We start from the raw sequence: 27,437 nt of genomic DNA, 5'->3' as shown, positions 1-27,437 counted from the left end.
GTGATACTGTTGTGATCCACATGTTCATTGCAGCATTATTTACAATAGCCAAGATCTGGAAACAGACCAAATGCCCATCGGTAGATGAGTGGATAAAAAAGCTGTGGTGCCCTGGCTGGTGGGCTGGGTGGATAGAGCAGAGGCCCAAACACTGAAGTGTCACAGGTTTAAGGGCACGTACCTGGGTTGCAGGTTTTATTGGAGGCCTCCAGTTGGAGTGTGTTTAGGAGGCAGCCAATCTATGTGTCTCTCTCACTTCAATGTTTCTCCTCTCTCTCTTCTCTCTCTCTCTCCCTCCCTCCCTCTCTCCCTTCCTCTCCCTCCGTCCCTCCCTCCTTCCCTTCCATTCTTTCTAAAAATCAATGGGAAAAAAAATATCCTCAGGTGAGGATTAACAACAAATATACATAAAAAGTTTAGAGGGAAAAAAAAAAAAACTGTGGTACATTTACACAATGGAATACTGCTCAGCTGTAAAAAAAAATAAAAAAAAGGAAATCCTTTTGTGACAGCATTGATGGACCTGGAGATTATTATGCTAAGTGAAATAAGTCAAACAGAGAAAGGCAAATACTATATGATCTTATATGTGGAATCTAATGAACAAAATAAACTGACCAACAAAATAGAAACAGAGGCATGGATACATGGAACAGACTGACAGCTGTCAGCGGGGAGGGGCACTGGGGGACTGGATGAAAGAAGGTGAAGGGATTAAGCAAAAAAAAACAAAAAACATATTTACATAGCACATAGACACAGACAACAGTGTGGTGATAGCCAGAGGGAAATGGGGGTGGGGTAGGTGGAGGTGGGCAAAGTGGGGGGAAATTGGGAAAGAAAGAAATTGCTTGGGATGATGATGGGCACATGATACAGTGTGCAGATGATGGTTTTTTTTAGTTGTACACTTGAAACCTGTACCCCAATAAAATTCAATTTTAAAAGAAAGAAAACCAACACAGTGATGACAGATAGCCAAGTCAACCATAACCCATCTTGAGACTCTGTGCCAGAATTAAAATGATGATACTGTGTGGTTGCACTCTGTGAAGATTTACAGCATACAAATTTGAGCTAATATGATGTAAAATACCAAGTCTCACTTTGTGATACAAATCCCACAAATAAATATATCTCTTAAGAATGACATGAAAAAAAAGTAGGGGCTATGTTTTCCCTCCTTTTGAATCTAGGTGAAAATAATGTTATATTGACTTCTGAGCCTTGGTCATAAATGGTGATAAAACTTCTACATAGTTCTGTCTGGGGATGCTTGCTCTTAAAACCAAGCCACCATCCTGTGAGGAAGTTCAAGTAGCCCATTGAGAGGCCCATATGGAGGAACCATGCCTACTTGTTCACAGACCTAGCTGAACTCCCATCCATCACCCAGCACCAACTTGCCAAGCATGTGAGTGAACCATCTTAAAAATGGATCTTTGCCTTGGCTCGTGTGGTTCAGTTAGTTGGGTGTCAATCGAAAGATTGCTGGCTTGATTCTGGCCAGGACACATACTTGGGTTGCAGGCCTGGTCCTTGGTAGGGGGCATGCAGGAGGCAGCTGAGGGATGTTACTCTCTCACTTGATGTTTCTCTCTTCTCCCTTTCTCTCTCTCTCAAAATCAATAAAGTATTCTTTTTTTTTTTTAAATGGATCTTTAACCTCCTGTTGATCCAGCCAAGATGGTACCACATGGGGCAGAGACAAGCTCTCCCTGCAAGACCTTGCCAGAATTTCAGATCATTGGGCAAACTCAATGATTCCTGTTGTTTTAAGTCACTACTGGTAAATTTTGCAGTTGAATTACATAGCCATGGGTAATTGATATAGCAAGCAAACACAGAAAATGGCTATACAGACAAATCAAGCCTGTAATTCCACCCATCCCTATCTACGTACATTATGAAAAAAACACACCCAGACATGACTATCTTTTAGTTTAACTTTTTATTATGGAAAATACCAAACATATATAAACAATGAACCCCTATACACCATCACCCAGTTTTGACAATTATCACCATTCTGATTCTTGTATTATTTATATATCCATCCATTTTCCTACCTGTTCTCAATTATATTTTTTAGGTAAAATTTACATGAATTCAAATGCACAGGTCTTAGCTGTATAATTTTGACAGCGGATACACCCACACCTCATAGTCATTTTCCAAATCCCCAGAAAGTTCCCTTGTTTCCCTTTCCAGCTGTCTTCTACATCAGTCAAGGTCCAGTCAGGAGACAGAAATCAAACCAGTGATTTAAAAAAAGAACATTTATTCTATTCTAACAATTAAATTCTAATAAATATTTTAATTCAAATTTATGTTGACAACAATTTTAAAAGAACGAGAGTTAACATGTTAAAGAAAACAGGAAATGACAGACCAAACGGATGAAAAGATGCAGAATTTTCATTGGAATGTATAAAAAGAACCAAAGGGACATTCTAGAACTGGAAAACATTCTATCTGAAATGAAGAACTCATTTGATATATGTGTCAGTAGACTGGACACAACATCAAACAGATTCAGTAAGCTCGAAGACAATGAGTAAAAAATATCCAAACTTGCGCACAGAGGGGCAAAAGAACAGGGAAAACAGAACAGAGCAAAAGAGGCATGTAGGACAAAGAACAAAAATCTAACATATTTTTTATTGGAGTCCCAGAAGAAGAACGAGAGAATTTGATAAAATAAATAGTTGAAAAGGACCAAGAGTTTTCTAAAACTGATGAAAAATATTAATCAACAGATTCAGTAAGTTCAGTGAATCAAACAGATTTTTTTTTTTAAATCAGCCTCTATTCAAGAGGTTTGCAGGGGAATTATATGTTAAGGAGACACCATGTTTTATTTAGGACAGATAGATGAATGAAGTTTAGAAGAGGTTCAACATACAGGGAAATCTGAAATAAAAGATTAGGTATTGCAAAGCTTACAGAAGATGGGTTTCAGAAAGAGTGTGAGGCCTGGCAAATTGGGTCCGATGGACAAATGTACAGGGATATGAGGCACAATGGGATTCATCCTGGTAGCCTCTTAGGGGAAGTAGGTAACCAGGTTAAGATAGGTATGTGGGGCCCCAGAAGACTGCTCTTTTGCACTGGCTGGTAATGTGGTAGCAGAGGTGAGTGAAGGACTCCTCAAGAGAATATCCTCTTAAACAATAGGGAGCCCTTCTGAGGGCTCCTTTCTCCACGGGCAGAGCAATACAGCAGGCTGGTGAGGAAGTGCTCACACTGAGGAAGAACCAGGGATGCCTCTTGCAGCTTTGTAATGTTATAGCAAGTGGAGAGCAAGGTGAAGAGCGGCTATCACTCCCCTGATGCTCCCTGACCCTCAACTCAAATCCACTTCTGCTACCTGTTCCTGGCCAACCTGGACTATCATCACTCAGAATGGCTTTATCCTGAATCTTAAATACAAATATTCCACTTTCTGACTCCTACCTCCTACTTTTCCAGCTCCCTCACTCAATTACTACCTCTAGCCCTCTTCACTCACCCCTTAGGAGCCCGCACTTTCTACCAATATATCAGTATTATGTTTTATTCTCATTTCCTAGTCCTTAGAGTCTGTGGCCCATCACTTCAGGCACTCTCAAAAACCTAGCGCCCTCACCATTGCCCTTCCATTCTATATGCCTACCAAACTCCTATCCTGGATGAAGTCAACTTGTATTTATGTACCTACCTGTGGTTTACTGAGTGCTACTTGAGAAAATCACACAATTGGGAAGGTGAGTACACGCTCTCTACATATTTTTCAAACATAATTATATAAAGGTAAAACATAAACGAAATGCATCACAAAATTTAAAACAATACAGATGTATATAGAGTGAAAAATTAAGAGTTCTCCTCTAAAAACATCCCCCAAAACATTTGCTGTGAATAGTTTGGCATATGTTCTATGCATGTATTATTCTTAAATATGGATACATATATACATTTAAACACACCTATACATTTATACATACATATACACATGTATGTATACATACACAGCTATACATACATACATACATATGTGAAATCAGATAAGTAGCTAGATTTCAGTAGACACTTAGATGGGCAACTTGTATTTTCTTTTTTAAAATTTAATATATGAATCAAACAGATTTTTATGGGAAGTAATTCTACATAATATCCTGTTCCTGTATTCACATTTAGGTTATTTACTATTTTCACTATTAAAGATGTTATGATAAATATCTTATACAACCTTCTAATCCTATATGCAGGTATAGCTCCATAGTGGATCCCTAGAAGTGGAAATGCTTGGTCAAGGTCAGATGTATTTAACATTTTATTAAATACTCCCAAATTACCATCCAAAAAGGAGGGGCACTGTACCAAACTGCCCTCCCAACTGCAGGGAGAGTCACCACCCCAGCTGGGCTCTCAGCACTGCTCACCTCCTCCTTCCTTCCCTAGACTTCTCTCTGCCTCATCTCCCCATAACTCACCTCTGTTCCCTTTATCCCTACCCAAGCATACACATTCTTGGCAAATATCTCACCAAATATTTGTAAAAAAAAAAAAAAAAAAAAGCCACCAGAGGAGAATTTTCTTGACTTCCTACAAAACCTGCCCACTCCTATCCTGTCCTTCTCCCCTCCGGTTGTGATGGTGAGGAGTGGGGGCAGTCCTTCCTCCGATTTAAGAAAATACTAGGTGTGGGATCCTTCCCTTCACAAAAAGCTGGCTACTTTCCCTCTTAAGGTCTCTTCTTCCCCTTTCTCCTTAGCTAACCCCAATCTATCTTCTGCCTTTATCGCTCCATTGAAACCTCAGGCTGGCCTTGGGCCGTACCTAGACCCCTTCAGGTCCTTACCTTAGGTGACACTATTGCCCACTCTCTTCATAAAGCCACACTCTGTCTCTAAGGTACTTCTTTCTCACTCCTGATCTTGTCTTCAGGCTCTTCTCCAAACCTTCAAAGTTGGGGTTTGGAGTTTCTGTCCTGGGGCCTTGTGCTCTTTCTCCCTGGGAGATGTCATCCACTCCCCTTCCAACCACCATTTCCCTCTGCCTTCTCTCGGATCTGTCTTCAACCCAGACCTGACCAAAGCTGACTTCATCCCCTTCCATTCCGTTCCTCCTCTCCTCTCCCTCACCCCGCCAACCCCTAGCCTTCCCCTGGGAAATCCCTTCCGATTCCTCCCCCTTCTAACTCCGCCGCCAAGAGGCGCCAGTACCTCGCAAACCTGAGGAATATAGTTCTCCTTGAAGTAATTTCTCAGCCAGGGGCTGGCATTGCGTAGGGAGGCCATGGCAAGAGGCTCCCCTGAAACTGCGCTCGCGGCCTCCTCTCCACGCCTGGGGCGGCAGGCAGGTGCCGAGCGGGATCAGGGCCTACTAGCGCGTCCCGACGTTGCCCTGACAACCGCCGGCCGGGGTGGGCGGGGCGCTGGGGGCGGGATGGGCGGGGCGCACCAAAGCCGCCCCACCCGGGGGGCAGCCGGGAGGGGGGCGGGCTTCGGGCCGGGCGGCACGGGCCTGGGAGAAAGTCCGGGGGAGCCCATCCTGGGCAGTGGCAGTCCCCTTGTGTCCCCCTCGGGTCACACCGTGTGGCAGTTCTCCACGGAGACCGGCCCTCCGCAACCCGCCCCTCGCCCCATCTTGGGGGAGCCGCCGGGATGTGTCGTGGCCGGAGTGGGCGGTTTTACTCTTCGCAGGGCTGTTTCCGAGAGGCGGAGCTCCGACTCCCATTTCCTTTCTCCTCCGGCGGTTCGGCTGCAGCTCCGGCGGCTGTGCGACCCGCTTGCTTCGCAGGCTGCAGCGCCGGCGCCCACGAGCCCCCCACGCCAGGCCCCGCGCTGCGCCCCGACCCCAGCGGCAGCATGGGCGGCGCCCGGGACGCGGGCTGGGTGGCTGCGGGCCTGCTCCTCGGGGCCGGCGCCTGCTATTGCATTTACAGGCTGACGCGGGGGCAGCGGCGAGGCGGCCGGGGGCTCCGGCTGCGTCCCTCCCGGTCCGCAGGTGAGGCCTCCTGGAACCGGGTGGGGGGGGTTGGGGAGGAGGGCGGCCGAGGCTATCCCAGGGGTAGGTGTTGAAGAAGATGCCGCAGGCGCCCATGGCTTCCCTGTGCTCGCGGGGAAAACAGCAGCCCAGCCGGAGAGGGAGGGAGGCCCAGGTGCAGCGGGTGGATCGTCCAGTTGCTTGGGGTACGGTTCTGAGCCGCTTCCCTGCCTCCACTTCTTTGTTCAAAATCCTGGGATGAAAAATTGCCAGACTTTCTGCCTGAGTCCGGCGTCACAGCTGAGGATCCGGTTTCTCAAAAGCACGTTGGTTGCTTCTCACGTTAAAGCTCGCTTCCGGCCTTTGTGTTACCAAAGGGATTCCCCCGACGGTGGACGGGGTGTCGCGGGGCCTGGAGCAGCAGATGAAATTCTGGTGCAGTTACCCTGGGAGAAAGGACGTCGGAGGGGCAGTCCTGCCGGAACACAGCCCAGCCTCTGAGAGGGGAGGTACCTTGGTCTCCATGGTCCATATGTATGCAGCCGGGTGTAGATACAGCGATTTCAAAATGGAACCGTTGCCTGCTGGCGGGCAAGTACGGGATTAGGTTTCTGTCCAGAAGCTGATGGCTGCATTCAGGATTCTAACAATTTGCCGAATGTTTCAGATAATGGACGCTGTTAGGGAAATAATTAAAATCACCTGCCAACCAAGAAACTCCTCTCTACAAATGAACTAAATAGCTTTATAATAGAATAAGCACTCCACTAGATTGCTACACCTCTCACAGGCATTCTGCTGCTAGGATTGCAAAGACAAAGCGTTCTCGCCTCTTTGTAGACCCAAATGTAACCTATTTCGTATGACGTGTATGTCCTCAAGATAAACAACTTGTCCTTAGGAGGACTTGACCGCAGCATTTGCTCCAGGGAAGTGCAGGGAAGCCCACCTCGCTATAGTTCATCCTAAGTGCGCTGGTAGTTGGGTTGGCTATTTGTGTTAGCCTTTATCCTGAGGGAAAATAAACACTTCTCAGTACCTTTTTGATAAGCAGGTGGTTGCAACATGGGGCCAGATGCCAAGCCTGAACTCAGAGACAAGATCAGCTCCATCTGGTGTTCCTTGATGTTTACATTTTCTTTCTTTTATTTTAATTTTATTGTTGAAAGTATTACATATGTCCCCCATTGACCCCTTCTAGCCCACCCCCACCCCCATCCCAGGCCTTCACCCACCTATTGTCTGTGTCCATGGGTTATGCATATAAGCATACAAGCTCTTTGGGTGAAACAGATAATCCCAAAGCCCCTAAGAAAGATTTTATTGGATTGTAAAGTGGCAAGAGGTTTACTTATCTTTTAAAAAGATGTATGTTTATGTCAAAGAGACATAAAGGAATTACAAGTTTGCTCAAGGAAATGCTGTAAGAAAGGGGAGTGGATGGGAAGGACTCTTTCCCCTTTTCCACAAAGGAAAAATCTTTTTAAAGATTTGCATTTACTAGTATACTTATGTACAAAGCCTAATATGTTGTCTTTGTGTCAGAGATGTTTCTGAATACTAGTAAGTAACTGATCTGGTGGCCTGGACTCATACTTCTCACTTACTTTTCTGTTGTTTTGTTTTGTTAATCCTCACATGAGGATATATATCTTTTCCATTGATTTTTAGAGAAAGTGGAAGGAGGGGGAGAGAGAAACATAGATTGGTTGCCTCCCCAACGTGCCCAGACTGGGGCGGGGATCGAGCCTACAACCAAGGTACATGCCCCCAGAATCAAACCCTTGGCCAGAATCAAACCCACAATTCTGCAGTCCGTGAGTGGTCACTCTGACCACTGAGCCAGACCGGCTAGTGCCAAAGTCTTACTTTTTAAACTTAATTTTATCGTTTCCCAAAATCACCATTACCTTAGGTCAGGAAGCTTACAAAATAAGTTGCTCATAGTATCTTCTGCCTGAAGCTACACCTTTGTCTTTGAATAACATTGAGAAATAACCATCTTGTCAGCATCATTCTTAAGTTTTTAGAAGGTGATATTTCTTTAATTGAGGTACAATTAGCACATAACATTCTTTATATGTATTTATCAAATCAATATATACATATATCAAGTTATAGTAATTTGATATATGTATATATTGCAAAATGATCACCACAGTAAGTTTATTGACACCCATCACCACAGAGTTACAGGTTTTTTTTCCTTGGGGTGAGAACTTTTAAGACTTACTCTGAGCAATTTTCAAGTATATAATAGAATATTGTTAATTAGGTATGTGCCCTGACAGGGAACCAAGCCTGCAACCTTTTGGTGTACAAGTACACGCTCCAACGAACTGGGCCTCCCAGCCAGGGCTACTTAATTATTTTAATTACAGCAGTAACACATGTTGGTTGTTTTTAAAAAATCAGAAAATACTCATTAGTGCAGGGTGGAAAATAAGTCACTTTTAATCCCAGCACCCAAAGATAACCTCCTATAGTAATTTGGTACATGTTTTTAAAAAGAAAAAGTACAGATGTGACATAATATTGTACCTATTTTATATAACCTTTCTCTTCCCCCATCTCCAGTAGTGTAGCGTGGACACAGCACTGTCTGACCTATAATCCTAGTTTCGCTTTTAAGGAATTGTTCTATGTTTATAACACAACTAGAGGCCCGGTGCATGAAAATTCATGCACTGGAGGGGGGGTGTCCTTCAGCCCAGCCTGCCCCCTCTCACAGTCTGGGATCCCTCAGGGGCAGGAGGCGACACCCACATCACACCTCTGCTGCTGCCACTGCCAGCAGTGCAAGCTTCAGCCAGCCCTGGTTACCTGAGCCTCGGGCAGCCGCCATCCAAGGCTTGCCGGCACCTTGGGTGTCAGCTGGGCAGCCGATACCCAAGGCTGGCCGGCACCTCGGGCCGGCCCTGGGGGGCTGAGGGTGGGTCCAGCCACACTGTGTGCCTGCCACCCCACCCCCCCACCCCCCGGCAGGGCTGAAATTCAGGACTGGGGGACTCTGGCGGGGCTGAGGGGACTGGGTGCTGCCATCTTATGGCTATGGGTACTGCCATATTTGTGATGGTGTGATGGTCAATTTGCATATTCCCTCTTTATTAGATAGGATAGTCTATAATAATAAAAGGGTAATATGCTAATTAGACCAGACATCATTCCAGATGTCCTTCCTGATGAAGCCAGGCCGGAGGGAAGCCGGCCTAGGTTCCTGAGGGAAGCTAGTGCTGGCAGCTGTGGGGAGGAAGACCTACTCTTGCACGAATTTTTGTGCATCGGGCCTCTAGTCTATATATATATAAAAGGCTAAGTGACCAACTGTACGTACATCCGACCGTCCGACCAACTGGTACATATGACACGCACTGGCAATTTAAAAATAAGCATTGACTCGTGCATGCGTAATACATATAAAGCTCTCACTGGCACCAATCTAGACAGAGTAGGAATAGTCCTACTTGAACCCATTTTCGGACATGGTCAGTTATATGTTGCTTTCTCCCGAGTTTGAAGAGCATGTGATGTTAAAGTTGTAAATACTTCATCATAAGGGAAATTAGTCATGCTCTCTGAAAGTGTTTTTACTCTTAAAGTGGTATACAGGGAGATATTAGAAAAAGTTTAATCAATTTATCAGTCATTGTTTTTATCAATGATTTTTATATCATGTTTTTGTTTTTATATCATGTTTTTGTTGTTTTTATATCATATCTTTGTTATATCATGTTATTGTTTATTAATCAATTTATATATTATTTTTATATACATTTTACTAATTTTCTTTCATCTCTGGCACTTCTATTATAGAGAAAGGGCAAATAGTGCTATTAAAATATTTCTCCTAATTAATTTTCTTTCAATGTGCACGAATCCGTGCACCGGATCACTAGTAGTGTTATAAAAATGGTTTTTGATTTCTGCAAAGAGGATTTTTTTTTTTTAAGGTTAAAAGCTATAATTCTAAAAGTCACTGAGCAGATCCAACATTTGACTGTTCTAGCATTTCCTCAGAATGACAGCTTTTCCTTTGTCTTCGCCACAGCAGATCAGGACACCTGTCCAGCCTCCCAAACAGCAATGCCTTGTTCACATAAACCAAACAAAAATGCCACACCAGCCCTAACAGGTTTGGCTCAGTGGATAGAGCGTTGGCCTACGGATTGAAAGGTCCCAGGTTCAATTTCGGCCAAGGGCATGTACCTTGGTTGCGGGCACATCTCCAGTAGGAGGTATGCAGGAGGCAACTGATCGATGTTTCTCTCTCATCAATGTTTCTAACTCTCTCTCCCTCTCCCTTCCTTTCTGTAAAAAAGCAATAAAATATGTGTTGTTTTTTTTAAAAGCCACACCAGAAACACGATTGGGTTCCTCCCATAACTTTCTCCTGCCAGAGGTGCTCTTAAAATTTTGATCAGAAAAGGTCTGCTTAATGTAAATCACATTCCTATAGGCAAATGTTTCATTGGATGGGTGTACCTGATTTTTTGAAGAAACAGAAAATGCATTTGGCATTAGGGTTATATATTATTTGCATGCAGTGTCTTACTAAAAAAAAAAAATACTATCGTAGATTACAATAGTATCTTCTTCCCAGGGTTACTTGAGAATTATATCAGACAAAATGCATAAAGTACTTAACTCCATGCCTGGCATCAGAGCATTCACTACTGTTTTAAAAAATTTTTAATGTCATTGATTTTAGGTGAACTTTATATCATTTTCTTTTTATGCAGAAGACTTAACCAATGGTTCATATGATGATGTCCTAAATGCTGAACAACTTCAGAAACTCCTTTATCTGCTTGAGTTAACTGAGGATCCTGCAATCATTGAAAGAGCTTTGGTCACTCTGGGTAACAATGCAGCCTTTTCAGCTAACCAGGTAAGTATCCTCGTCTCGACACACAGGTTCCTTCCATTCTTACACACCAGCAGTAATGGTGACCCTGAGGAGTTAAAGCCTCAATTTCCTCTCCTATATAATGTTACTACTTACACCCATAGCATAAGGTTTGTTTACTTCTGAAAAGCACAGCTTAAGGAGAGGTGATTATTAATATGTTTCTAGATCCCTACAAAGTTGGTCACAGGTATCACATTTGTAATAAGTGTATCTAACATTAGCATTGCATGGCCTTTTAAATTATTTAAAATTCAACAGTAGAACAATGAAAGCATCTAACATTTAAGTACGTGCTTTACACTGTAATAACTCTTATGAGGATGGTTTTGGTGCAGGTTGTCCCTGGATCACTCCCAACAACCACTAACCAATGTAAACAGCTTAGAAGACTAAAGAGCTTAATTTGAATGATTTCATCTCTGACCCCATGAAGAAAGAGTAGACACATTTTTTGTTATTATTTTCAGCTAGTGCCCCTTTGTTAACATGTGATGAATACAAAATTAATTTGAATTTTATACTTTACTTCAATCCAGTTTTCTCCAGTATAGCAAGGTTTACTATAAAGCTCTTAGAGATTTATAATGAAATAGAAAGAATATTTGTGTATTGCTCACATTCTTTCAGTTGCAAGTGACAGAACCCAGCTTAAATTATTTTAACAAAAAGGGAAAATATTGAGCTCAATTAACTTGGACATCCAAGAATAGCACTGGTTTCAGGCACAAGTGAACACAGTTCAAGGCTATGGAAAATGTTACCGGAGCTCACTCGCTCTCTCTATCTTCTGTCTTTGCTTACGCCTGCTTCTTTTTGTGTGTTGGTCTTTGTGTCTCTGGCTGCAAAGAGGTTTCCTTCACAGGGATGGAAACAAAGCCACTGGCCTCTGAAGACTTCATCCCTATAGCTCATAGTCCAGAAGGTGGAGTTGCTGTGCTAGGGTCAAGTCGCTGGGTCAAGGCACCATGAACCATGATTAGCGAGGCCTGGCTCACAGGAGCATCCTACAGCCATACTGCAGGGATGGGTATGAACACAGCTGACCAGCAGCCCCACCAGAGACTGTATGGGATAGAGGAGGTGCCATGTCTGCACCCAGGGAAAGAGGGGTGCCAGGCAATCAGAAACAACAGAGAATAACTAATTTATTGGCATGCCTGTATTGGGGTATTTCTGATGCCATCTATACTTATAATAGGGTAATATGCAAATTGGTCCAGGACATTGTACAGCAGGAAGGCGGGGCAGTGAGCTACAAGCAGTGGAGAGCTACAGGAGGGCGGGGCAGCTAGCTACGTGCAGCGGAGAGCTACGAACATTGGTGGGCAGGGCGGCCAGCTGAGGCAAGTGGCAGCGAGCTACTCCTGCTAGTAGTTTTATATTTCTCTGAAATAAACTGTACTCAAGTGGGTCAATGGCCACTGGCAAATGAGTACTTTCTTGGGTAATGAGAGTTAGTGCCCCTCATTGTTAATTATAGTGCCTTGATCTGCTTTAGCAGTAGGGAGCGGGGCGGCGGGGGGCGGGAGGGTGGGGTGGGCAGGGACTGTTTTCTAGAAACAGTAACCACAAGTTTTTTGGGAAGAACCTGAACCTGGAACTGCGGAGGGAAGGTTTTTTTTCCTCTCCATGCTTTGCCCACCCTTAACAACAGAATAAGGGTATTGGGCTGTTGGTAAATATGACAGTAATAATTTTCAGCCTGTGTTTCTTGTAACAGTTGAAGCAGTTGTACAGTTCACCGTCAGGGACAAAGGCACATAGTATCATAGTGTTGCAATTGATTGTGCGAAATTCCCAAGTTAATTTCCCTCTGAAAATTTGGGAACCATTTTTCAAACTGTGGAACTCCATTTCTGCAAGATGTTAATAGGTGTCCCTCCCATCACCTCCACACTGGGAAATGACCCTCTTTGTGTACAGTTCATAGAAATACTAGTGCAGTCAACTCTTGAACAATAAGAGGGTTAGGAGCACCAACCTCCGTACAGTTGAAAATGTGCAAATAACTTTTGATACCTCCAGGACTTAACTACTAGCCTACTGTTGGCCCAAAGCCTTACTGATAACATAAACAGTTGGTTAACACATATTTTGTTATATGTATTGTATACTATATTCTTAGAATAAGGCAACATAGAGAAAAGAAAATGTCATTAAAATAATAAGGAAGATTGGATGTGGAGAGAGCAGAGTGCCTGAAGAATGGCTCCTCTGTGTATGACACATCCAACAGCAACTTGGGCTTACTCCTCACAGGTGGCAGGATACCATGACCTTCCTGTGACATTGTGCCCTATATATATATTAATAATAAGGAAGAGAAAATACAGTTATAGAATTTACTGAAAAAATTCCATGTATAAGTGGACCCATGCACTTCAAACCCATGTTGTTCAGAATTCAGTTGTACTATACTCAGTACTCCGCTCTTAGAGCCTCCCAGTGCACATGAACATTAATGCATCACAACAAAGAAATATGATGACTCTTATTATACCCAAAGTTTCTCACACTTGCTTAACCATAACACCCCCCCCCTTTTTAAAATGGAACATCCATTAACATCTTGAGGGATTGGTATTCCAAAGAACATATTTTAACAAAACACTGCTTTAGTATTCTAAATCATATTTTTATAAATTTGCCAGTATAGAGAAGTGATATAACTAATTTCAAACTGAAATAATTTTGTTTGTAAATTGCTTTGAGATCATTATAGTAACTGTGCAAATCTATATATCGCCATGCAATAGTTTAAATAATTACATCTTAATTTTATTTTCAATTGATTTTCTTTACCTATTATGGATGGTAAATTTTTTAAATAGGAATTATGGATTGTATATAGGAAAGATATTTCCAAAGAGTTTTTTATTTGTGTTTGTGGATGGAAAGAAGTCAATGTAGGGGGCTACATATTGAATTTATGGTGCTGTTTTTCCCCCTCTTAGGTTATTATTCGTGAATTGGGTGGTATTCCAATTGTTGGAAGCAAAATCAAGGATCCCAACCACAGTATTAAAGAGAAGGCTTTAAATGCATTGAGTAACCTGAGTGTGAATGTTGAAAATCAAATCAAGATAAAGGTAAGCTATCTAAAAATCACAAATGTGTAAGGTTATCGATAAATGAAAGCGAAAATAATAAAAAGGTCAGTAATAAAATTTTAGTAGACTATCCTTTATAATGTTATGGCCAAGAATTACCCTTTTCCCCCAGCTTTATTGAGATATAATTGACATATAACATTGTGCAAGTTTAAGGTGTAAAGAGTGATGGTTGGATACATACATACATTGCAAAATGATGACCACCATAGTGTTACCTAATACCTCCATCATCTCACATAGTTACCTTATTTTTCCTGTGGTAAGAACATCTAAAATCTATTCTTTTAGCAACTTTCAAGTATACATGGGCTACTGTTTGCACTACAGTATTACTAACTATAGTCACTCTGCTGTACTTAGATCCCCAGAATTCATTCACCTTATAACTAGAAGTTTGTACCCTTTGACCAACATCTCCCCATTTCTCCCACCCACAGCCCCTGGCAACCACCTGCTACTCTGTTTCTATGAGTTAGGCTTTTTTTAGATTCTGTATATAAGTGAGATCATTCAGTATTTGTCTTTCTCTGTTTGACTTATTTCACTTCATATAATGTCCCCAGGTTCCCTCCATGTGGCAAATGGCAGTATTTCCTTCTCTTTAATGGCTGAATAATATTCCATTGTGTATATCACATCTTCTTTATCCATTTGTCAACAGACACTTAGGCTGTTTCTATTCCTGGTTATTGTGAATAATGCTCCAGTGCACATGGGGTTATCTCTTCGCGATAGTGATTTCATTTCCTCAGATAAACACTCAGAAGTGGAACTGCTGGATCATATGGTAGTTCTATTTTTAATTTTTTTGAGGAATCTCCATACTGTTTCTGTAGTGGCTGCAACAGTTTACATTCCCACCAACAGTGCACAGGAATGGTTTTTCTCTCCATTTTTGCCACGTTTTTGTTTGTTGGTTGATTGGTTGATTTAAAGAAAAAAAAAATTTTAATCCTCACCTGAGAATATGCCTTTTCATCAATTCTAAAGAGAGAGGAAGGGAAAGGGAAACAGAGAAATGTCAATTGGTTGCCTCACACATACGACTTGACTGGGGATCGAACCAGAGACCCTTCTGTGCACAGACAGTGCTCTATCCTTGGAACCACTGGTCAGGGCTATTGATTTATTAATGATAGCCATTCTGACAAGTGTGAGGTGACATCTCATTGTGGTTTTGATTCACATTTCCCTGATGATTAGTGATGTTGAGCATCTTTTCATGAACTTATTGACCATGTGTATCTCTCCTTTGGAATAATGTCTGCCCACTTTTTAATGGGTAGAATAAGGCAGAGGAGGGAGGATCTAAACCAGCCAGTAAGAGGTGCAATGAATTTTTGAATTTGGGGATTCAGTTTAATCCAAGTAGTAAAGGAACCAGGCCAGAGTCAAATAACATCAAAAGATAGATACAACAAATTAGGAAATTATGTTAATTCAGCATTTATTGAGCTCCTGATCTGTGGTACAGAGCTAAGAAATGAACATGATTAACATATTGTTTAAGAAAGCTAGAAGGAAAGATAAGGTAACTTCATAAAGCTAGATGGAAAGATAAGTAATCAAGGCAGAACATGATGAAGTAATTTAAGAAAAAATGTAACTAAAAACATCATTGAGTACATAGAAAGGGGAGATCTCATCAAAGTTTCTGTAAAAGGTAGATTACAACCTGGCTCTTAAAGTCTAAGTTTTCTACAAGTAGAGTTGGGGAGGAGGGAATTCCAGGAGAAAGGAACAAGGTAAGGTGGGCACAGGTCCAGGAATAACTGAGCTGCCCATTTGGTAATCTCATTGCTAGAACTGAAATGGCAAAAGGTTCAGAGATCATAGGGATGTAAATGCCCAACACATTTTAGGAAATGCTTTGAGAGACATCACTATCTTACATAAATATGACATAAGAGCTAAGGAAATGCGGTGTTTTTTTTAAAAGAATGATGTGATGAAATTGTGACCCAAGAGAGCCAGTTGACTTGTAAACATCATTTAGATCTTGAAACCAGATTAAAAATTTAATCTCTCTTTGCTTTACTACCATTGCTTTAGTTTCTGTGGTATTATTTAAATGTTAAATTTCTTAGCATTTATATTAGGAATTTTTGTTACCAGTTAGAATGTTTGGTGGAGTTCAGATTTAGTTGGGTGAATACCAATTATCTGAGAGAGATAATTTTTCCAAGGTGAAAAGACCATGGCCAGACATAGAAAATAGAGTTCAAAAAACTTTCCATCACACTGGGTTTAGTTCTATTACGTGTGAAATAGGAGTACTGCTGGCATTGCATTATTTTTTGCCAGTGGTGGTTAACAATATTATGAAGTAGTAGTTCATATACGTTCCCCTAGGCATATATGAACCTTGGGCCATATATAGTTTTGCTTATTTTTGATAGAACTAATTATAAAGCAAAATTCTATTTTCTCCCCCCACCTTCTTTACTTTTTTACTTCTTAATGTACCTCTAGACCCTACTGTGAAGGTGCTTAACCATGGTACAAACAGAATTCACACCTCCTTAATTCTGTTGTGCTCAGAACAGTTGACTCACTGTGCAGAAAGTTACTTACTGTTCAATAGAAAAACTTTGGAGATTCTAAGATGCTCACTTTTCCCCCCCACTTCCAGGTATACGTCAATCAAGTCTGTGAGGATGTCTTCTCTGGTCCCCTGAACTCCCCTGTGCAGTTGGCGGGACTGAGATTGCTAACAAACATGACAGTTACCAATGACCATCAGCATATGTTTACCAATTACATTACAGACCTGTTCCAAGTGTTGCTTTCAGGAAATGGAACCACCAAGGTATGAAGGAAACGGTGATTACTTGAAGTACAAAGAGCTATCGCATCAAGTTTATAAGATTGGAATTGAATTTTCAAGTCCCTCAAAAGAGAAAGTTAAAGTTTATTAAAAACCCTTACATGGGTCCAAGAAAGTAAATTATTTTTATCCCCTAATATTGAATTTCAAAATTAACTTGTGAAAATAATATATTTTGCTTAATCAGTAGATTGGTATTTATTTGGTTTTCTGCACATCAGTTTATCTTCTACTGAAGGTAGCTAGCTTCTCCCGCCCCTACCCCAATGGCATCTTCGAGTGATAGTGCTGGTTAATTGAATTTTTGCTTACCTTGGGGTTAACAAAACATATTTTTGATTCAGCCATTATTGGTTGAAAAGTCTTCTTAATACTACTTTTAAGTTTTAGTAATGGATGTTTCAGTGCTTCACTTTGACCTGTTACGTAGACATAGGAAGCAATAGGTTGAGCTGAATTAAGTAGAATCTCAAGAGACACCCTATGAAAGTTACTTGAGTAACCCCTCATACTATTGTGTATTCTTATCAAGTGCCGTTTTTTCAAGATATAGCATAAAAACAGAAGGCAGATTAATCAGAGTTTCTGATTTGTTGGGTTGATCCATCAGTGTTTTACTGTATTAGTCTCTGTTCTCTGGCACAGTTGACATAAAAATGCACAAGCATTTTATTATTTGTTTGATTGTTTGTTTGTTTTTAAATTGTCACCTGAGGATATTTCCATTGACTTTATAGAAAAAGGAAGGGAGAGAGAGTGAAACATTGATGTGCAAGAGAAACTCTGATTGGTTGCCTCTCTACTTACCCCTACTGAGGATCCAGCCTAGGTCTGTGCCCTGACCAGGAATCAAGCTGGAAACCCTCTTGGTGCACAGGACATTGGTCAACCAACTGAGCCACACTGTCTGGGCAAAATGCACAAGCATTTTAGAAGAACCGGATGTGAAGCCAGACTCCAAATACTCAATGTCACTGAAGTTATTTCTGAGGTTATCCAATTGTGATCACAGCAGAGCCTCATTATAATCCTTTTAAAGGCATTCAGAATTAAATGTAATAATCATATTAGTAATATTTTAACAATATTGCTCCATCCATTGACAGTTTCCAAAATGCATGCACCCATCACCATCTCTCTCTCTCCAGGAGACCAAGGTAACTTCTAGCCCCTGGGGCCCTGTAGAAACTCCCTACCCTCGCCGCCGCGGCCTGGCAGCTGTAGGAAAAATCTTCCCTCCGCCTCTCTGCAGCTGCCTTACCCAAAACCCCAGAGGAGCACTTGAGTTCAGAGCCAGGCGAGTCTGACCTTGAGGCTATGAAGATCTGTCTCAGACTTGGTCTATGTTTTAATATATTTTATGACTTTTTAAAAGGTGACTCATGCCCTGGCTGCTGTGGCTCACTTGGTTGGAGCATTGTCCCATACAAAAGATTGGATTTGATTCCTGGTCAGGGCACATACCTAGGTTGCGGATTCAATCCCTGGTCAGAGTGCATATGTGAGGCAACCAACCGGTTCATGTTTCTCTCTCTAAATAATCAATAAAACGTGTCTTTGGATAAGGATTATTTAAAAAAAAAAAAAAGGTAACACACACCACAATAGTATGTTCTATTTCTGTTTTTCCATTACTGTGCCTAGTACAATATTTCTGGAATAGAAAATTGGCTTTTTTGGTCTGTCTGGGAATCTAACCACCAATTACAACATTGTTTTTCTCCTTAAAAAAAAAATTTAAAGTTTCAACTTGCAAACTAACTTTTGGATAGTAATCCATTTGTAAGTGGGAAATTGTATCCATTTTAGATATTTTCTTAATAACCACCAAAATGACTTTTTTAAAATCTTATTTTTAATAAATGATCTCACTGTACTATAATAACCTTTGGGTATAACACTGATTCATAACTAAATACAAATAGTGGAAGATTAATGTACATCAACTGCTCCATCTACAGTGAGAGCAAAGAAAACTTAATGGCTTGAAAGAAATGACCCAGAGCCCCCTACAAGATGGCACATGTGATAAGAGACAGAGACTTAATGTGGTTTCAAACTGAAATACATACTCTATTATGTTCTTTGGTGTGGTTTGTTTCTGTTTTCCATGTCATCTGTCTTCTACAGAACATAGCAACGTGGAATTTTAGTTCAGGATACTGTATGCTGCTGCAGTTATTATTCCTGGTTGTAAATCTGCCCTCATTGACAACTAGAGGGCCTTTTAGATTCTGTTGACTTCATCCAGGCTTATTTCATAGTTTTGGGGCCACCCTATTTCAGAACTCTTGTCCCAGTTTTCTTAATCAAAACTTCAGTGAAGTTGGAGACAATTGTTTATTCCTAACACTTTCTATCGGTGTCGCTGGCAGCCAGTTGGGCCACCCAGACCTGACAGTGACTCCAGGAAGTGCACTAAAGAAAAAGGTCGGAAATAATCTTTGCTCTTTCACTTTAAGAGGCTGTAATTTTACAAAGGATGTCTGTTTGGAAAACATGGTCTCCACATATACAAGAAACTGTTACCCGTGGTTTCCAGTGGGAGTGCCGTAGGCAGATAGGATGGTGGCTTTTGTTTTTACTTTGTTCTCTTCTGCACTGTTGTAAATTTATCATAATCATTGATTAATTTTATTTTTAAAAATTTAAAGGAAAATTTTAATATCAATATTTCATAGTTTTCCACTGCATAATTTTTAATAGTTGATTAAAAAAATAAAATTAAGCAAAGCCATATATTCTCCTCCTTAATTTACAAATTAGTATGTTCAACATGTTCAAAGGAATATATGAATATGTAAGATCTATATCTATATATATAAAAGCCTAAGCGACTGTTTGACATTCGGATGGTAGCTATGACACGCACTGACCACCAGGGGGCAGACACTCAGTGCACAGGCATGGAAACATGGAACAGACTGATGAATCTCAGAGGGAAGGGAGGAGCGGGGAGGGCGGGAAGAGATTAACCAAAGATCTTATATGCATACTAGAGGCCCAGTGCATGGATTCGTGCACCGGTGGGGTCCCTCGGTCTGGCCTGCGGGCATCGGCTGAAACCAGCAGTCCGACATCCCCTGAGGGGTCCTGGATTGTGAGAGGGCGCAGGCCAGGCTAAGGAACCAGGCCTCTAGTAGGTACATAAAGACCAAGGAAAAAATACCAAAACTTAATAATGATCATTTCTGTCATGGAAATATGGGTGAATTTCCTTTTTGTGCTTTTCTATCTTGTTTGCTAATATTCTCTAGTAAACACATAATGCCTTTGTAATCAAAGAAAGTTTCATAAAATACACATCCGGTTCCTTTCGGGTCTAATGGAGAGCATATTTGTCACCGTTTCCTGACTTCAGAACCCCCTCCCTGCTCCTCACTCTGTCATTTCAAGTATCTTGTAGAAAGTACAGTTTTACTTGACCTTTGTTTTTTTTTTGTTTTTGTTTTTTAAATATATTTTATTGATTTTTTACAGAGAGGAAGGAAGAGTGATAGTCAGAAACATCGATGAGAGAGAAACATCGATCAGCTGCCTCTTGCACACCTCCTACTGGGGATGTGCCCGCAACCAAGTTACATGCCCTTGACCGGAATCGAACCTGGGACCTTTCAGTCCGCAGGCTGACGCTCTTCCACTGAGCCAAACCGGTTTTGGCTTGACCTTTGTTTTTAAAGTAGGAATTCTATTTTAATTTTTTTATTGCTAAGTTTTCAGTTATAAGTGATAGGAATGCTGATATTTTAGCTACTTGCCTATAAGTTAACATATATTTGCTGATTATTTCTATCACTGCCTATTTAAATGATTATAAAGCATTTTTCACATTAAAAAAGTAAATTCAAAGATTCATTGTGACCTACTAAGAAGAAAAGGGCCATATTGTTATTTATTTAGTCTTGGTAACCAAATTGTTTTTAAATTTTCATACTTTAAATAGAAATAAACTGAGCTTTGAAAGATTCCTTTTTTGTTCCAAAGACCATATTTCACCTAACAGTAATCATAATACAATTAATGTAACACATGTTAAACCTACCATGTGTTAGATATGCATGTAGGTGGGGGTGAATATTGTCTTCACAATTTTCTTCCTATCTCCCTAACAAGGTAATTGGAAAAATTTGGTTTAAATAACACAAGTGCTCTGAGACCTGTGCCAAGTGTTGGAGGGCCAGAGGGGGTGTGGGTAGGGAAGGAGCAATCCCTTTTACATAAGATGAATTGAGAGCCTCCACGGAGTAAGGGAATTTGAGCCAGACCTTGAAGCATAGGTAGTGCTTTAAAATGTGACATGGCGAGAGGACAGGGAAAAATTCATGCCAACTGAGTCTCAAATAAACCAATATTGTTCTTATTTCAGGTTCAAGTTTTAAAACTGCTGTTGAATTTGTCTGAAAATCCAGCCATGACTGAAGGACTACTTGGTGCCCAAGTAAATAGCTTACATGTTTGTTTTGTAAATATACAAATGTGTAGATTTGGACAGATAGATCTGGATGGATTTATCCCTTTTAAAATGCTAACAGGGAACATCTCTGAGGAGCAATATTGTGTTATGTTTTTTCTTTGGTTCTTTTTGCCTATATGAATTTCTCAACTTTTGTAAGGAGCATATTTTACTTTTAAAATTTGTTTTTCAAAAGGTCTCCCTAGTAAAAATAAATAGTAATTTTTCTGTCTCCACCCAATTTGGGATATACTTATGTCATCACATCTTTTACACTTGACTTGGTTATGCTCACATGTATCTCTTATCCACTGGAACACTAGTATGAAGGAGTTCCCAGAACGCACCGGTGCTGGGCCGAGTGCCGATACTCCAAATGAGTACAGGATGACATGGTGCTTGTCCTCATGGAGCTTACAATGTAGGGAGGAGACGAAAATATGTAACAGGAAAACAAGACAATTAAAAGATAAGTATTCTGAAAAAGCAAGGTGGTGCAGAGTTAGAACCACCTCAGCTCCTGTGGAAAGAGACCCTGCTCTATTCACCTGCTCATCCTGTGCCCTGCAGGCATGTGTGCAGTAAATGTTTGACGGGTGAATTGATGAGGTCCCATGAAGACTGTATGATGGATCTTAAAAAAGGAAATGGGTGTTTTCACAAATGATTATATTCTAGGATTCGAAGGAAATCATATTTTTCAGCTAAAATAGGAAATCTCTTTTTTCCATTAGTATACAGTGTGGGGGTACATAAGATTTTGCATTTATATTATACAATCTTAGGGATAATGTTCAATGGTAAGATTTTTAAAATGTATTCAACAGTTTTAAAATGTGAAAATATACATGAAAAATGTTTTCATATGTTAAAAAAATAATACATATTTCCTTTTTCAGGTGGATTCATCGTTCCTTTCCCTTTATGATGGCCACGTGGCAAAGGAGATTCTTCTTCGAGCTCTTACGCTGTTTCAGAATATAAATAACTGCCTCAAAAAGGAAGGCCACTTAACTATTCAGCCTACTTTCACTCAAGGTTCATTGTTTTTCCTGTTATATGGAGAAGAATGTGCCCAGAAAATGAGAGCATTAGTTAATCATCATGATGCGGACGTGAAGGAAAAGGTAACAATAATACCCAAATTCTAACTGGTAGGTCATACTTTCCAAAGAGTAATGCTGTCTGGAAGTAAACTTCATCTTCTTTACAAAGGGATTCTTCCAGCTGCTGAATTTAAACAGTAAATATCAGATTTCATCATTTCCACAGCTAGAACTTGCCATGGTCTTCTGATGTATTTTGGACCATTTTATTGATACCAACAAATATAACAGCTTATTCTGAAACATTTATTTCCTTTTATTTTGCTCTTTGCTGAGCTACTTTAATTATTTCTTCTACATGAAGTGACAGTGACCTTTTTATATGTAAGCTACTCTTACGCTGTTTGCTGTGATTAGTAGTTACTCACCTGAGAGAGCATTAGTATGTGATTGGCTTTTCTATGTTCAGAACTGCCGTAGGAATGACCTTCTTTTAGTAGCAATGAGATCCTATGCTCTTAAGTCCACCTGCCAGCCTAGCCATACTGCTTTCAAAAGTCTATTCTAATTATTAAAATCTATTCCAGTCAATGAAAATGGTAAACTTTTCAGAGAAGTGTTTCCTACTACTCACCCACTCCCATTCAGTGTGCCAGCATGTAAAGATGCTGTTATAAAATACTGGGGTCCATCTAAATGCCCACCTATAGGCAATTGGTTAAGTCAATCATCTAGTCTTAAAGAACTAAGTATGTCTGAATGTGCTAATGTGGAAAGACACCCATGAAATATGAATGTTTTTAAAGGAAAGATATTTAGGCTTATATATGGATAGCCACTTCTAATGATAGTCAAACTCCTGGGCGTGGGACTGTAGAGTGAGGAAATGACTTTTCTATGTTCACGTTCTACGGTTGGAAATTTTTACTATGGCATAAATTTTATCATAATTTTTTAAATAAAAAGGAAAAGTAACTCACAAGGTTATGTTTTCTCCTATTAATTGATAGTACTTTATTCATTATTTCCATCCATATTTTACTTGACTAAAATTACATACAGTATATGAAAATTTCTCAGCTATTATCTTCAATAATATTTTTGCTCCATAAGCTACTATAACAATTCATTGATATACTGAAATTCAGCCAGGTTTTATAATATTCAAGTTCATCACCACCATGCTTAGTATTACGTAAATAAAAATGCAAGCAGAAGTTTTCCTACTCAAGTATTTAAGGCAAAGCTTTAATAGTACTTTAAATTCCATTGGTAAATACATGGATTTCCACAGGAAATCAAAATCCTCAAACAGAAAGATGTGTTTTCAGTTATCCTGATACAGAACTCAAACTTGGAAAAAATATTTTTACAGTAGAAAAAGGATTCAATATTGAGATGAAAACATGTAAATTCGTAAGTGGCTACAGTATTAATGTACATATGATGACTAAGAATAATACTTTATCAGTGATGCAAACATAAGTATTAATTACCTGAAAGATACATTTCTTTATAATAATTTTTTAATCTGCCTCGTTACTTACTGAAAATATATATTCAAAATGCACACATTAAAAACTGGGCTTTGGTTTCAATGTGCTTTAGTAGCATTGAATTATAAAACTGCCTCTTTTCTTCTTCTATTAGTTTGAATAAATAATCACATATCCTGAAAATCAGAGCATTGACCCTGAAATGTCAAAATGCTGGAGAAAGAGGGGGAGTCATTGTAACTACCCAGAAAGAATTACATAATGAAAATGCACAAGCAGGTCTTTATCTCTGTAGATGGTGGCACACCTTGGTTTTTACTAGGTGCGACTGCTAATTGGTGGTTCCATCTCTCGGGCAATGAGGAATGTCAGTGTTCCTCAGTTCCCACAGGAAAAAGGGAAACTTCAGTAATGTCTCACATTGGTAATAATGCCAGCTAATCAAAGAGGAAAATGAAATTGACTTAGAGGAAGGAGATTAAAAAGTATTAGGAAGTACATTAGACTGAATGAAGGGAAGAGAATATATTTTTCTTATACTTTTCAATTTTTTTTTTTTCGTTTTGCAGATAAACCCTTCAAAATGTAGATATAAGTAAAAAATAAAATGGGACTAACTCAACAGTGAGATTCTATAAGGAGAGATGAAGCTTACTGTACTTTTTTCTTAGTAATAAAACATCAAAGTAGAAAGAATGTGAATGGTAATTAAAGCTTGTGAGGCAGCCTAGAAATATGAGGCAGGCCCAATTAAGTGGAACTAGCACGTAATTTAAAGTGCTTAGAGACCATCAGTTGGTACATGTGAATACAAAAATAATGCTAAGGCATTCGACAGAGAAGAAATCAAGAGGTACTTCGCTTGTTTCGTAGAGCAGAGGTAAGAGATGAATTTTCCATTCAGCGTGAAACAGCAAGGAAGGTGATCACAAAAACATGGGCTAGTATTAGGGTAACACACCTCAAAACGAATCCACCACAAACCTAACATCCTGATTTGCAGCTGCTTGCTAAATGCTCCTTGGAAGTGAAAAAGTTTATGCTTATTCAGTTTTTTTCCTGAAGGTCCATTTTATGGGGAAATTTTTTGTGCTTTAGTGCTCCCAAATCACATACATTCACATATAGTATATACACAAACATTACATACACATTTCTTTTTGACCAATTTGCATCTTTGTAGATAAAAATGCTAAATTTTGATTAAGATCATTTACATTTGGTTTTGGCTCTCCAAATTTTACAAAAGGAATGAGATAAAGTTGTCAGTCCTCAAGTGTTTAGTGTCCTGATATACATACTGAAATCTGTAACAGGAACAGTACATTATCAAAAAAATTAACCTATTTTCAGCTTTCAGGTCTACTTATATGTATTAGGTAAGGGTATCCTAAAAAATCACTTTCTCCCTTATATTTTCAAAGTGCATTTTTTTTAAAAAAATCACTTAATTATTTATTCATGGTTTTTGGAGGTAGCTCAAAATTCTTTTCTTGTTACATATGAGGAAACTGAGGCACAGTGAGCACAGATGATTTGTTTCAGTAACAGAAAAATCCTTGGTGAAATTAAGTGGCTAACTGTAGCATGCATATATATGTGCTGCAGCACTGCCTCGGTAGCATTTGGTGTAAAAACCTACTTTGATTATTTGTTATGAATAAAGCTCATTTCACTGAGACTATGAATGAGACAGAATGGACCTCCAAATGTATCTAATCGGCTCACTTCACTTAAGATGGTTCAGAGTAATCAAGTGACTTCAGAGTCCTTAGGACTGAGGCTCAAGTCAGCTGGTTCTCTCTCTCTCTCTCTCTCTCTCTCTCTCTCTCTCTCTCTCTCTCAATATCAGTATTCTACACTGGTTTACTAAAAGTAGAATCATGCTGAGGGAATCATTTAATATAAAAATATGACATCTGAATAAGGTCAAACATAAAATATAAATCTTGACATATTGAGTTAGAGCTAAGAAACCAGAAAAATATGAGTGTACAGAGAGAATGAAATTTAATTCAAAGTGCATGGTATATTAACACTTAATATCTGCATTTATCTTTGTAAAGTATTTCCTTGCAGCTATATTTGTGCTTAGCAGGTCTGACATTTGGATTAAAAATAGAACATTTCATAAATCACATTCTCATAACCACACTCCCTTATTCTGTCAGGGCTTTTGATTTAGGGACTGTAGGCATGCAATAGAAATATACCATTCCTTTCTTTTTAAAAAAATTGTCTTTACAAATGTAACTTAGCCTAACTTCTATGTTTTTATGCTTTAAAAAATATATCACTTAATATTTGGCATGTAAGCTACTCAGAGTAAGAAGTGCTGTAAGCATATGAGTGTCAATTTTATCATTACTCTAGTGTGAATGTAAGAAATATGTTTATGTGAGCATATCTAGGTATGCAGACAGGCTTGACTAACCTTGCAGAAAGCCCTTAAGAACAGAACAGAAATGAGTCTTTAAAATCAGTTTTAGCCAATTCATTACTTAACCCATGCCTGAACTCTTTGTTTATATGAACTGGCAATCGTATTAGTAAAATGATTACATTAAAACATAAACTTGCAAATGTAAAGGAAGTTTCCAAATGTAAAAAATCATAATCATGAATTTCGTAGTCTTTCAAATTTATATCAAATTTATTTCATTAAAAGCTCCTGTGCTCATATTTATTCAAAGCTTTCATCATTGGTATGTAGGTATCTTGATTCCCCATGCTTCAAGACAAAAAAGTCTTCATTCTTAAGTCCATACCTTTCTAGAGCCTCATTCAGTTTCACTGGAGGCTCTAAGTAATGCTGGCAAAGGGCAGAGAGAGGAAAAAGTGGAAAAAGATTAACCATACATGTATTTGGGGGGTATTTCAAATAAAAATTCAAACTAAAATGACTAACATGTCTACTTAAACTAGTGCCCTTTTCATTGAAGCATTAGCAAATGAGTTAATCGCATTTTCTAATACAATAGAGTTATTAATGTTAAGTCGATGGAACCGTCATACTTATCAATCTATCCAAACGCCATGTATGTCAAATTTGGTTCCCACTTAGACTGAACATCATTAAATTGCATGAAATCTGGTCACCATTTCACTACATGAAATTTCAATCGAAATGAAATCAATGCCTAAGATAATATTAGAGAATTAAATATTACCAATATTTTTTAATATAGAAACTTACATTGTAGGAGTGTTATGCGTGTAAGCAAATGCTAGAGAAATCTTTCTGGGCTGAAGAAGGATTGTTATCCTCAAATCCCTAGCCACATATTGATAGTGTACAGGGTGGAAGAAGGACAGAAATATGACAGGTGGAATGTCCCTTTGTGTGTTCACCTTTTCAATCTAAAAAAAAAGTGAAGATAGCACACTGCTGCAGAATGTTTTAACATATCAAATGTTTTCCAAATAAACTGAAACCACCTGGATATGGGTTATTCTATCTACTGATTTAAAAGGTATTAACAATTAAAAATCACCTCACCAGTTTTTCTCTTTTTGTCTAAATCTTTACATTGTATAATTGCTACTTTTCCCCTTTATTTCTAATGGATTTCCCCCAATTTCAATTTTTAAAGCTTGTAAAATGTGGAAAAAAGCAAAATGTC

At 39.5% G+C, this 27,437-nt stretch overlaps 3 protein-coding genes across 7 annotated transcripts in view; 1 reads left to right on the top strand and 2 right to left on the bottom strand.

The window, feature by feature from the left end:
- Nucleotides 1-5,291, bottom strand: part of FBXL13 (F-box and leucine rich repeat protein 13) — a gene marked incomplete at its 3' end in the record, with an annotated part of 168,686 nt that extends 163,395 nt beyond the window's left edge. The window contains exon 1 of the mRNA XM_080665207.1: nt 5,208-5,291. Within this exon, the coding sequence (XP_080521333.1) occupies nt 5,208-5,282 (75 nt within the window). The 5' untranslated portion in view covers nt 5,283-5,291. The remainder of the gene's footprint in view (nt 1-5,207) is intronic.
- Nucleotides 5,292-5,407: 116 nt separating this feature from the next.
- On the top strand, nt 5,408-26,525 carry ARMC10 (armadillo repeat containing 10). The gene is made up of 6 exons (XM_080665963.1): nt 5,408-5,991; nt 10,710-10,858; nt 13,834-13,968; nt 16,625-16,801; nt 21,186-21,257; nt 22,172-26,525. Exons 1-6 carry the CDS (start codon nt 5,649-5,651, stop codon nt 22,421-22,423), a joined length of 1,128 nt encoding a protein of 375 aa, XP_080522089.1. The 5' UTR covers nt 5,408-5,648; the 3' UTR covers nt 22,424-26,525.
- Nucleotides 23,312-27,437, bottom strand: part of NAPEPLD (N-acyl phosphatidylethanolamine phospholipase D) — a 74,826-nt gene continuing 70,700 nt past the window's right edge. For 2 of the 5 annotated variants that reach the window (XM_080665954.1, XM_080665956.1), the window contains exons 5-6: nt 26,583-26,626; nt 23,312-24,251 (exon numbers count right to left, since the gene is read on the bottom strand). In XM_080665954.1, the coding sequence (XP_080522080.1) occupies nt 24,146-24,251; nt 26,583-26,626 (150 nt within the window). In that variant the 3' untranslated portion in view covers nt 23,312-24,145. Of the gene's footprint in view, nt 24,252-26,441; nt 26,627-27,437 lie in introns of those variants that run through there. The other 3 variants (XM_080665957.1, XM_080665958.1, XM_080665955.1) reach the window with 3 other exon arrangements.

Source organism: Plecotus auritus (assembly GCF_963455305.1).
Source record: "Plecotus auritus genome assembly, chromosome: 4".
In the NCBI taxonomy this organism is placed as follows: domain Eukaryota; kingdom Metazoa; phylum Chordata; class Mammalia; order Chiroptera; family Vespertilionidae; genus Plecotus; species Plecotus auritus.
This window is presented reverse-complemented; position numbering and strand designations above follow the sequence as displayed.

Coding starts and splice junctions, on each gene's coding strand:
- ARMC10 (XM_080665963.1), top strand. CDS start 5,649: ATGTGTCGTGGCCGGAGTGGGCGGTTTTACTCTTCGCAGGGCTGTTTC. Junction 5,992..10,709: donor GCGTCCCTCCCGGTCCGCAG/GTGAGGCCTCCT, acceptor CTTTTTATGCAG/AAGACTTAACCAATGGTTCA. Junction 13,969..16,624: donor AAAATCAAATCAAGATAAAG/GTAAGCTATCTA, acceptor CCCCACTTCCAG/GTATACGTCAATCAAGTCTG.